General features: G+C 38.6%; 2 protein-coding genes across 2 annotated transcripts; both read right to left on the minus strand.

The window, feature by feature from the left end:
* Positions 1 to 302: 302 nt before the first annotated feature.
* Positions 303 to 7,922, minus strand: LOC126631432 (uncharacterized). The gene is made up of 15 exons (XM_050301559.1): positions 7,650 to 7,922; positions 7,484 to 7,567; positions 6,994 to 7,371; positions 6,438 to 6,498; positions 4,992 to 5,133; positions 4,778 to 4,878; positions 4,453 to 4,701; positions 4,072 to 4,319; positions 3,756 to 3,986; positions 3,452 to 3,670; positions 3,302 to 3,355; positions 2,902 to 3,042; positions 2,760 to 2,813; positions 1,002 to 1,406; positions 303 to 896 (listed from the first exon to the last, which is right to left on the minus strand). The coding sequence occupies exons 1-15, from the start codon at positions 7,920 to 7,922 to the stop codon at positions 729 to 731; spliced, it is 2,808 nt and encodes a 935-aa protein (XP_050157516.1). The 3' UTR covers positions 303 to 728.
* Positions 7,923 to 10,483: 2,561 nt separating this feature from the next.
* On the minus strand, positions 10,484 to 12,427 carry LOC126632335 (60S ribosomal protein L30-like). The gene is made up of 4 exons (XM_050302710.1): positions 12,219 to 12,427; positions 11,995 to 12,096; positions 10,822 to 10,890; positions 10,484 to 10,719 (listed from the first exon to the last, which is right to left on the minus strand). Exons 1-4 carry the CDS (start codon positions 12,343 to 12,345, stop codon positions 10,679 to 10,681), a joined length of 339 nt encoding a protein of 112 aa, XP_050158667.1. The 5' UTR covers positions 12,346 to 12,427; the 3' UTR covers positions 10,484 to 10,678.
* Positions 12,428 to 12,645: the final 218 nt, after the last annotated feature.

The raw sequence follows: 12,645 nt of genomic DNA on the forward strand, positions 1-12,645 counted from the left end.
CAACTCAAGGGGACACTCTAAAAATTTCATTTTGTACTCCTCACAAGTGTATTCTTTTTTTTTATTCTAATTATAGAACATTTTGAGTGCAAAATGAGAATTTTGGAATGCTAATAGCAATTCCCCAACCCAAAAAAGGGGCCAAATCGAACCGGTTTGGTTCAGTTTACTACAAACATGAAAAATAAAAATAAATAAATAAAATATGAGAAAACCAACTTTAAGTTACCAGCATCCAACATACAAACTGGAGTCAGTTGGACAAAACTTCAACTAAGAAAATAAAAACGACAGGGCTCAAATATTAAACGCTCGATTCCATTAATCCGATGCATCCGGGGGATTGGTATTGTAAGGATATATACAATAACTTTACAGAGCAGGCAGAGCTTCTCTTTAGTCCTAACAAACACAAGAAAAACCCACGCTGCCTTCCAACACTTGTAAATGGAAGAAACTCACCCACTGTACAGTTAACTCTCACAAGAATATACAACGATGCCAAAACTTACACATCCGAAATCAGGACGTGAAATCTTTACGCACAAGGCGATGACCTAACCTCCTGCTTCCACTCGGCCATTTCCCTTTGAAACCAAGAAACGTGGTGGTTTCCAGGCCAGGAAGGGCAGGGTGATGCCATGGGATGGAGGGCACAGAATGCTTGTCCTCTATTACTTTTGAGCTCCACAAGGGCAGATTAAACAAAAGGAGGAAGTTTTCTGACACTACCCGTCTCCTTGTGGTTGTTCACCAGAACAAGCATCCTGGTTGATCTGCTTTTCATTTGGAATGCAATCAGCAGGAACATATGCATATCCTTTGGGTAATTTCATATTTTTCATCGATGCTTGATCCGATGTCATTACCAGTTCTTTCTCAAATGTCTCAGCATGCTGTGAGTTGGAAGGTTTACAGTTAGTTCTATAATACACCTTATTGTGCTTATTCCAGAGATATATGTGCGCGCGTGTGTATATTTTATGCAAAATGTAAAATACCTTCCTAGATTTTGACCTCCATCCTCCATCTTCCAAAAGATTACAAGTTGCAGCACTAGAGGCTGCACAAGGAATATGTTTTTCAGAAACTTGTGGCCTCGCCAAGAGCTTTTTGGTAGAATGGTTTTGGGATGTGGAGCTGTCATCATCTGTTTTTGGGTCATTGTCAATCGTTATAGGAACTCTCCGCCGCTTCACTGATATTGTACTATCCACAGTCACATCATCTGATCTTTGAATTGCATCACTGCATGATTTGTAATCATCTGTATGTCCTTTAAGAGATGTTGTAGCTGATTCAGAACTAACATCAGGTGGCAGGAAAGGACTATTAACAAGCACTGTCCGAGCAACATGATCTCTCCTCACAGCAAGAAGGTCATGTGAACAAATGAGCAGTTCCCGCTGCATTCAAAAGAAACCTTATTCAGCATAAATTCTCCACAAGATAAGTATCTTAGAAATACAAGGGAACGAAAATACGCAACTTAAGATAATCAGAGGCAACAGGATTAAACAAGAACTGAACCAAGGCTACAAACAGTCAGGTACAAATAATGTGGCTAGTGATGCTACTCCAGCTCCATTGGCATTACAGATGCCAACATTACATACATATGTCTCAATTTCTTACAGATCTCCAGCAATGCTAAAGATGCACCGGATAATAATTCCATGAAGGAAGTGGGTCATACTGGCCCATATGTAGGTCTAAGAAGTCACTGTTCCCATGGATCCAACAAAGAGTTGAAGGGCAAAAGACATAAAACCTCTTTCCGAGGAGCCATATGAAAACATAACAGACACTAAATTGATAACCAGGGAGCCAATAAAAGCACGCATCAAAACCATGTACAGCATGCATCAAAACCATGTACAAAACCACGGAAATGCCTCACCTTTACTTTTTTCTCGTTTGATGATTCTGTCACAAAGTAGTCGTACCCTCTCCAGTTCAACCAGCAAAAGATCATTCATGTTATTCAATCAGGGAATTCGGTTCATCAAGCAAATAAACGCAAGTTGAAAGAAGTTAAAGTGATGGACCAAAAACAATATCACTAACCACATATATATAGATGAGAAACAAGTTGCAAAAAGTGATGCTACCCAGGCACAAATACTTTCAAAACTACCGTGACACGCCTAAAGACCACAATCATACATCAAATCATAACCAAGGCACAAATACTTTCAAAAATACCACACACTTAAAGACTATAACATACATCAAATCGTTATTTAAGACGTATGAAATACAAAACCCCCCAACATTTTCAACACACTTGCAACATGTGAACTGTATAGCATTCAAGTGGTTTCCACTCATGGTCATTGGTCAGTCAATCAGAGAACCAAGTATTGGCAGTCAGGTGAGGGTCTAAAGATACACTACTTCAATCTCTCCTATAAATACATGAAAAAAAAAATAAAAAAATAAAAACTACCACAAAAGAACTTCTAGTGTCCCTGCCAACTGTCATAAAGGATAAAGATAACTCAAGCGAAAAGAGTGCGGCGTTTTTTTTTTCTCCCGAGTTAAAAGTGATACTGCTTATCGCATTACAGCAAGATGAAAAGACCTCGAACCTATATTTTCCTTCTTACCCTCTACATAAGCACAACAAGCAAACCTCTCTACTGGTATATTTGTTGCTCTTCAATCTTCTGTTTTTTAGGGTATACTTCTCGACTTAGAAATGTATTTGAGCAACTATAATTAATGTACAATAAACTAAACACAAGAATGATACTTACTCTGATTTTCCTGAGGTTCTCTAACTCCTCAGTTCCATGTATTTGTGTTTCAGCCTGCATAAATTCAGAATCCAAGAAAATGAACAGAACAACTCATCAACCACCTAAAAGATGGAGGCTTTGGGGTGATATAGATATAGACCTTCGTCCTCTGCTCAGCACTATGCTTTTCACAGTATGCCTTGTGTTGGATCTTTCCACCGAAAGTTTTCACATTCATGTAAAAGCCAGAACTTCTAGCACAGGAAGGATGAAATGTTGACTGACAATTGCCAAAGTTACACTGCAGACAAACAATACAGATGCCTGGCAATCAGTTTCCTAATTATAAAGACAAAAAGCATTTCCACTTAAGTATAAGATCACATGGGAAGAAGAAAAAGTCAAACTCTTACTTAGAAATCGTCTCCTGGCATTCAATGACATATTGTTATAATTGCTGGAACATTAAGTTCAATGCTTCTTAAAAAGCAAAAAAAATCAATGACAGTAATCTAAATTGTTCAACATTACAACTGCCACAGCATAACCTATACACATACCATTCCCTCAATGGGAGATACTTGCCCCCTTCTGAATGTTGACTCGAAGATCCACTACCAAATGAAACAGAAAATAACATCAATTTCTTTAAGCACTATAAAAATTGAAAAAAGTAAATGACATCATTTGTGTGCAACAGAAAAGTATACCTCGGCACAAAAGGCATGTACCCATTTACCATCACAAGACTTCCTAAATGCACCTGTTTTGCCACCACATAAACCACATTCTGCAACAAAATGATCTTTCTCCCAAAAATTGACAGGAGCACCAGCAATACGAGTTGATGACATTTCTTCACACAATTCACAATACCATGGACCTGTAGATTCTCTAGTCCTACGATAGCAATCCAAGTGAATGGCAACCTGTTAAAAGGGCTTAGTTATCAGTCATAAACCAAGCCGAGTAGCAAGTCTAATCAAAGTAAACCCATAAGAAAGGCATGAATACCTTGCAACTACAACAGACTAAGATCGGGTTTAACAACGTTTCATAACGTCTGCAGATGTCACAAGATCTAGGATGTTCTTTGGAAGAATCAGTGACTGAATGAACAAAACCAGAGTGTTTTTCCACAGAAATCCTGGGAACAGCCACCCTCGGAAATGTCTCTTTAGGTCGCAGCATCATCTGTGAGGAAAAGCTGGACCTCCCACCAGAAGTATTCAACTTCGTCACATTCTGCAAGAATAAAATGACAAAGTATGAAAGTAAATAAATGACCAAGAAGAGACATTTTATTGAGAAAATAAGCAAAATCATTAACCTCCTGATGGGAAGATTCGTCAAGAACCTCTTTCCTAAATGATGAAATCCTAGAAGAGGCTGCAGCAGCAGCAGTTGCAGCTGCTAGCACAGCCTGTGCTTCTTTATGCCGTCTCTCCTTCCTACCCTGCTTCTTTGCCTCCCTAAGCTCCCAAAGATACTGGTTAACAAGTACAGCATCCCATTTTTGCCTCCGTGCTGCATCAATCTCCAATGGAAGATTCTTAGCAACATTAGATACCAAATTATCTGCAAAAGAATGTATTTACAACAGAAGTTAATATTCATATTACACGACATCAAATGACAGTATTGCATGCCTCTACTAAAGGCAGGAACGGTGAAAATAAAACTAAACGGAAGACAAGTGCATTGCATATACCAGTAAAATGCTTTCTTGCAATCGCATTGTTGAGCAACCCATGCTGGTAATAAATAAGCTCTCCTTCCATTTCATCGCCTGGACAGATTTCTAGAACTCCCATTTTTCGAGCCTTAACCAACTGTTCTAGTTTCATCTCATCGGATTTACAAATAATATCACAGCATTTTGGATGCTTATTTTGGTGATTACAGCAAACACTTGCATGGGAGGATGCCTCCAGACGTGAAATTTCTCCTTCACTTGAACCTGACAAATAAACTACCTGTCAAACTCACCCATAACAACATAATGGAAACAAAAATAAATAAATTTGTATCAATACCATATGTTGAATTTTGTAAGGACACCCCAGTCTGCATCTGCAACAACTTATTTTCAATATACGGATGGACATAAAAACCAGGAACTTCAGCCTCAGATTTACTGCAAACCATGAATTTGCAAGATTCAGAAAAGCTATCATCACGTCACAAAACAGGCACAGAAAATTTTGACATGTAGCAAAATAGAAATAATTACAAAAAAAGAAAGCTTACTTGAATTCAGGAATAACCGGTTTTGCAACTGAAAACGATTGACCTTCATTTGCAATTGCTGAGGTACCCTGCAAAGGAATAGTAGCCAACTGCTCTTGACCCATTTGCAAAAGGCTGCAATTCAAGGGTTTAGCTAAAAGACCTGCCCATCATACAATATTTTCAGTCATAATACACCAGAAACTATTCTAATGCTGCAAGGGTCACTTATGCATGAAACAGAGAAGACTAGAACGAGTACAGAGACGACAACAAACTTATGCAACCAAACAGAAAATGTACTAACAGACCACATTGAAAAGTACAATAACAATGTAGTAACTCCCCATCGCCAGAAAAACAGAGCAAATAGAGCATAACAAATTAGAACAAATATTAAGGGAATAGAATTACATCTACAAAATACAATTGAAAACCAAAGAACATTGATTTGGTTGATCATGCGCACCGTAGACCCTAATTACATCTATTAAAATGTTTATGTTCTGGAGGGGTTCCCAACTTCTTATTTTGCACTATATACAAATCTGACTTCCCTCACTAACGCAAGTATCTTATATTTAGGTCATCAACACTAGTATGCTGCTTAGCATTCCTCCAAATGTACAATAGAATATTCTGAAATGACGCTAACTTCGAACTTGAAAAGAAGAACACTTTTTCATGTATAGAAAATTGTTTAAACAGAGTAAATGTCACCCAAAACAAAGAACTTTAACTTGACAACGCGGTAGAGGCATTTCACAAAAAAGAACGTAATTATCAAAGCATAAAGATAGCTTTGTCGTCCTTCCTACACTGACTACCATCACATGAGGTCAACACAAGTCCCATTCCGTTCCTTAGCCTTTACTGCTGGTGAATAGTAAAAAATGCACGGTGATAATGGCCAAATGTAAAATTAACATCAGAAGCTCTTATCAGTAAATTAAGCTGATTTAAAAATAGAAGACAATAATTTAAGTTCTTTTTTATATGAGGAAGACTAACAATTTGATTGTGAGCATAAATGAGGCAAGAGTGGCAGAAAGGTAAACATCTCAAGCACACCTATGAAAAATGAACTTGTTAATTTATACATGAACTATTTGAACAACAGAATATACAGAACAAAAAACATGAAAGGAAAAATTACCATCAAACTAACAAAGCCTATCCAAATTCCGGTGTAGGCATGCAACTGTACTTCCTAACCATTTTCAGCAATGGGATATGACAACTTCCCGACTCCTACTCAAGGATACTCCAAACCCTCCAGATATTATTCAAATCTATTAAATTAAGATTTGTACAACACTATTAGGAAATTGGCTATGTTCACCTAATATGGATCTCCCCAGAACCAGAAATTAGAAGTCTTTTCCCTAGGCAATCAACATGCACATGAACAACCACAATCTTCAATCATACTTCTGACATCTAACCAGCAGAAAAGGAGAAGAGTACCTTCTGATCTAGGTGAATGTGTCAGCAAAGAATGTTGAAACACATCGGCCTCCGTTGGATTCTGCAAAGACAAGAAATATCTTAGTAATGAATGCTTGAGTAGGAAATTACACTTAAGTAAACATATTTCCATTACTACTGAGAAATTCTATTTAAAAGCAAAATAAAGACCTAACTTTATTATTGTAATAAGTACATTATAGCAATCATAAAGCTCAAACCCCATGAAACCTTTAAGCATAATCACTTAAACTAAACCTATAAGTAAACTAAGCTCCACCAATATACCCCAATGGTTTAACAACGCATATTATGACAGAGAAAGCCTGACCTTGTGGAAGCCATGGAGGCTGGCTTTCTTAAGCTTATTGCAAAACTCATGAATTACAGATAACATGCTAAAACGAAACTCACTCAACCAAATCAGAATCAATATTTATACATAATGCCCGTCCATCATAAGGTACTAACGACCAAGCAATCAGATTACACTCGTGTATCCAAATGCACTACTCAGAAGGCATGCATAATCAACATATCTCAAGTAAATCATTACCTTCTCAACAGGATCAGGGACAGACGCTCTACTTAAATTTTCTTGTTCATCAGTGACAGGTTGATCAACCTTAATCTTGTCCAATGTGCCATTGTCATTAAAGATCCCCTTGGATGAGCTTATTACTTTGTCATCCTTCAGAAACCTAATACTGCTTTTGGGTCTTCTTCGTGGGGGTACTGACTTAACAGCTACATTTGCCATATCAGACTCCGATAATGAAGCAGCTTCAGAGCCATCAGAATCCCCAAACTCAGCCATGGATGAAATTGCTGATCTTAATTTCATTTTTCCATTTTTCTGCTTTAAATCCAAGTTAGAATGGTCTTTAAGCCATTTAACTATTCTTCCTTGCACATCAGGCACCATAGTACCATCCTGCAGGAAGAACATTACATCATAAAGGAAAATTTTAAGAAAGCACCGGACATGCTAAAACTATTTTAGAAACCAATCAGGAACATAAAAGTAAGTTTTTAGTTCGCATTACAGCAAGTGATGCAGATAAAGAATCAGGTGAGAGACCAAAGTCCAATGCCACATCCTTCACATTAACTTTTCCACAATCAATCAGCTGCAGGAGAAGATATAAGAATTAAAACAAGCTCATGAAGTTCCCAATTTATAGAGAATAAGTGACCAGAGGCATACTTTACCTTCTTTAAAATCAGAGAAAATTTAAGGGAATTAGACGCATTAACATCCTCTTTGCTTCTCTCAAATGCCCCTGCATTAATCATCGGCTGTGCATTACCACACTCCAATGTCAGCCTAGGATTTAATCTTGGAATAGGAAACACTATCTCCTGTGATTCACTATCACCCGATTTGTCAGAAGTAATATCTAGAGCCTCAATAGGTACTGCAGTTTTATCACCATTTCTAGGGCCTATCCTTAACTTTGGTAATTTGTTTTCTGACAATGCCATAGGAAGATGGTTGGAGACATTTGAGTTCTTGTCAGCAGAGACCGAGGGAGATACTAATTGACTGTTGTTCTGAACTTTGGGCTCAAGGAGAAGCAAGCCCAAAGGAAATGCTGAGAGGAGGAAGCCCAAGGTTCGGCCGAAGCCCAAGAAGCAGGAGAAGCCTTTTTCCCGACTAAGCGCAGACCACTTGAGCCACTTGCTCACCTACCCAAAGGCCAAGTGGTGTAGACCAGCCAGCTATTCAGCCCAAAAGTACTTTTGGATGGCAATACAAGTAAAAAGCTGATGAGTCACCACCCTTCAGAGGCATTCGGGCAAGATCATTGCAGCAGAAGGCCAAGTCAAACCGGCTATAAAAGAAGAAAGAGAAATCAAGAAAAGGACACTCAATCAAACAAACAAACAATCTTACAAACTTGTCTCTCTCAGCCAAGCCAAGAAAACCCTCCAAGCTAAGCTTCGTCAAGCTTTTTCTCTCTCAACCTTAAGTCTCCCGTAGATTAGACAGCCTCTGTCTTTGTAAAAGCTCTGCTACCTTGCATGAATCCTGCAGTAGTATCGATTCCCTTCTGTAAACTCTTCACCTAATCCCCTTTCTAGCACCTAAACACTTTGTAATCACAGAGAGAGATCCTCGCAAGACGACCAACCTTGCCTGACAAGGTGAAACCTTGCCCGACTCTCTGTGTTCAGTCTTTTCGTTCATAGATCTAGTAATATTATGTATATGTCCATATATATACAAGTTGTTTCTAGCAAGTTTATGAACCAGAAATCTCTCAGTCCTTGGATCTGTCTTGTTTAAGTGGCTTTTAATCATGTATGAGATAAGTCGGAGTACAAGTGCGTAGCTTGTTCAGATCCAAGTTCTAAACCTTTTGAGCATATAAAATAGATCAACTAAAAGTCCTTGGTCTCAAGGCATAAAAAAGAACTTCATGTGGACTTAACCCATCCACGACAACCCTTGATAACGAGAAGTCGAGTTACTTGGGGCGCAAGTAATCGATCTATTCTTAAGCTTGTATTTGTTCTACCATGATCGTCCTGGAACGTTTGAGTGTAGAACTGATTCTGATGGGAAGCCTCAAGGCCTAAACCTAAGGCCCCACAAAGGCACTCATCTGGATTCGTTCTTACTCTGCGGGCTCGGGCTATTGGAGTAAAACCGATATAAACTCTTGAACAATAATGAGACAACCACTATATGCTAGAGTATTTGAGTGATCCTGGTTGTGAGCCTCAAGGCCTACACCTAAGGCCCCACAAAGGCACCTTCCAGGGTTAACTTGGTCTCTCGGGCATGTGCGGTTAAGCAGCTAAACATTCGTTTTACATCTGCCATGCTGAAGATAGCAGTGGCACGCCTGAACACCCTCCGTTAGTTTTGATTGTGAAGCCTCAAGGCCTACACCTAAGGCCCCACAAAGGCTCATTTCAGAACTAACCCTGTCCTTCTGACTCAGCCCGACTCAGCCCAATAAGCAGGCGGAAGCCCGACAGACAGGAATCAACCGGCTCCAACCTCTCGGGAAGCTGTGTGCTCGTCGGCCAGGAAACGTCCCCAGCGAATATTCTTGCCCCGAACAGATACTTTTGAGTGCTTTGAACAAAAGGCCCTTAGCTCAACCTACATGTTTATCAAAGTTGGGAATTTTATCCAGAAAGGTTGATCATAATCATAAGTTGGCGACATAGCAATACTAGACAGCAGTCAGCGATGAACAAATATTATGATTTTCAAATACATACATAAAACTCTTACATTATCGCACCCATATTTTCCCCAAATTTCCATTCTCTGTCATGCCTCCCTCGCACATAATGGATGAAACCAAGTTTTGCAAGTTCCATTCAGAGATTAAGTAACGGGACAAAACTTTTCGACGGTTATCAACGAAAAATCACGATTTAACAGTTATATTAACTTCGATTTTGATTATTTTTTTATAGCTACACTCCTTGACCCTATAAGAATACAATGAATGAATTCGATGTTCAATTTAAAATATTTACACCAGTGAATACCACAAAATCTTATGTCATAATGATCTATGAAAATTGAGGATTTTGTAAAAGGAACAACATGCAAGCTCTGAGTTTCATTGGCAAGGTTTAATCTTTTGAGAAAAGCTTCACAACCTTGAAAACAAAAACGCCTTTGACGACGAGGAACACCTCTCAGCCTCAAGATCTTGAGTTTTGAAGACAAGGATGCACTACTCGTTGCGACAGTCAATCCAGGCCTTCTCGACATAAAGTGTTTCTGAAACTTAAATGTTCAACGATCTGATCATGCATATAGATGTTCACAACCAACATAGCGTGTAGATCACAACCCGGCTCCTGTCGTGTTCGTGATGAACTTAAACATCAGTTTGGTCTCCGTGGATCAAAAACTCCTCGGAGGAGCCCAAACATCAAAAATCTCTCAGGAATCAGGAGGAATTCCTCCCAACTTTGAAGATTATGTAAACAACATGGGTAAGTCAACCACAACACAAAACATAAAAACAGAAGGAAAAAGCCCGGGATGAGTTCTCTAATATAACAAAAATAACTTCAACGAATCACAAAATGCCATGCATTAAGTCGCTACGAAGATCACCTTACACATATAGTAAATCTAAGTATCCGAAAACTTAGCAACAAGACAACATTGTCAAACAAAATTGAGAATTTCATTTAGAGAAAAGAAACGTTAAGTCTCAAAACAAAATACTATGTTCAATATAGAGACATTATCCTACTCTCCTTCACTGACCACCAGGCAGCGTCTTGATAATATCCGAATCACCTGAAGATTATAGTAGCAAGTGACAAAGTTAGCCAAATCAGTTTTTCACATCAATTAGGTCACAAACAAATTGCTTAAAACGATAAGAAAACTATGGAGTACCTGCATCAATGATGCTAAGGCAAGACACCCGGAAATACTTTCCACATGCTGTACCGAGCTCAACGTTGTCTGAAAACATAACAAATGGTCAGCCAAATGAAAAGATAATAGTGAACAAAATAATTTCCTTTTTGACATTTTATCAAAGAAAACAAGAATTAGAATCACGTAGCATATATAAATCCTCATTATGTTATACATGGGGGAAGAAAGGAAAATTCTAAATAATAGCTAAGTAAAAGGCATTATCCTTCTTCCATAAGCACTGGACAGTAGTAAAAAGTGTTTCACGCATGTGAGAATGTTGAACATTATTGAAAGGAATGTGACCTGAAAGAAACTCAACTAGGCTAAGCAACAAAGTACTAATAAACAAACCAATATTTTAGAGAATAAAGACTAAATCACACGAAAACAGAACAAGAGGTGAAAGACAGAACTGATGAATGCGCACACAGAAGTATATTGCCATGTGAAAATCCACCAGCCTGACAGTTAAGAAATAAGACCAAGGCAATCATGCATCATGGATTAATCAACACAGTCAGACAAGTTCTAACATCTAACAGCCAATACAAATGCCATAATTTTATACCCTCTAAGCACCAGCCGTCACAGTTTCAATGAAATCGTGCGACACCAGATCCATCTTGAAAGTAGCCAAGTGAGAATATCATCAAGTACAAATCCCATAAATTTAAACCCTCTAAGCACCAGCCGTCACAGTTTCAATGAAATCGTGTGACACCAGAACCACCTTGAAAGTAGACAAGTGAGAATAAGAATCATATCTACACCGCCCATATTCAATATCTATCGTCAAGTCAACAATGGCTGAGATTGTTGTTCATTCTTCAACCAGTGTATTTCCACCACTAATCAAACACGCTTCTTTACAATCGTTTTATTTGTCACACTTGTTTACATCCATTTACGCTTTTTCGACATTATATAGTCGAGGAACTGTCATATAATTCAGATGAACACTACCCTACCCATATCAGATTTACACAACTATTTTCCTTTTATCTATTGATCTTACTATTTCAAAATAAACAATCATGCAACATCCATACCATACCTAAAAAAGCAACCCATCCATAGATTATGCTAAAAAATACGATAAATCTGGTACCAAAAAAAACCCAAATATAATGGCAATAAATCACTTACTTCCATTGTAGTGGTGAACCCCAACCTTAGCGAGCATAGCGTAGTACTCGATCTCAGATTTCCGCAGAGGCGGGCAATTGTTGGAAATGATAATCAGCTTCCCTGCAATTTACCCAAATCACAAAACATGAAATTAAACCCAAAAAAAAAACACAAATCGAATGCAGAAAGTTAGAAAATAATTAGAAAGATTGGAGATTAGAAAGGATCAGAAATGGTCGTGCCTTTGGAGTTGCGGAGGGAATCGATGACGGTCTTGTAGCCGAGAGTGTATTTACCACTCTTCATGACCAGCGCGAGCCTGGTGTTGATGCTCTCGTGGGTCTTCTTCGTCTTCTTCGGGGCCACCATTTTCGACGATTGAAGGTTCTTCTCGGAGGCTCTCTCTGCTCTGCGGCCGAAGGTGAGTTTGAAGAAGTGGGAAGGGATGGCTGCTAGGGTTTTAGTATTTGATGCTATTGAGAGATGGGCTTGCACGTGCGAGTCACGTGAGTAGGCTTGGTAAATTAGGGTTTCGGTTTTTTTCTAATTATATTTTGCACCCCTATTTATTAGGATACGTAACAATTTCATCCTTTTTTCTGGGCAAGGTGCATAACTGCACATTTGTCATGTGAATAGCAAAAAAGAAAATTTCTTTCGAAGAAAATG

The sequence above is a fragment of the Malus sylvestris genome, chromosome 8 (assembly GCF_916048215.2).
Source record: "Malus sylvestris chromosome 8, drMalSylv7.2, whole genome shotgun sequence".
Classification (NCBI taxonomy): Eukaryota; Viridiplantae; Streptophyta; class Magnoliopsida; order Rosales; family Rosaceae; genus Malus; species Malus sylvestris.

Excerpts from the sequence above, each read along its gene's own strand:
- LOC126631432 (XM_050301559.1), bottom strand. The coding sequence starts at position 7,922 with ATGGCATTGTCAGAAAACAAATTACCAAAGTTAAGGATAGGCCCTAGA. Across the intron at positions 4,879-4,991 it reads CCGGTTATTCCTGAATTCAA|TAAATCTGAGGCTGAAGTTC; the intron begins GTAAGCTTTCTT and ends CATGGTTTGCAG. Across the intron at positions 1,407-2,759 it reads AGAACCTCAGGAAAATCAGA|CGGGAACTGCTCATTTGTTC; the intron begins GTAAGTATCATT and ends TTTTGAATGCAG.
- LOC126632335 (XM_050302710.1), bottom strand. The coding sequence starts at position 12,345 with ATGGTGGCCCCGAAGAAGACGAAGAAGACCCACGAGAGCATCAACACC. Across the intron at positions 10,891-11,994 it reads GGTTCACCACTACAATGGAA|ACAACGTTGAGCTCGGTACA; the intron begins GTAAGTGATTTA and ends TTATGTTTTCAG. Across the intron at positions 10,720-10,821 it reads CCTTAGCATCATTGATGCAG|GTGATTCGGATATTATCAAG; the intron begins GTACTCCATAGT and ends TATAATCTTCAG.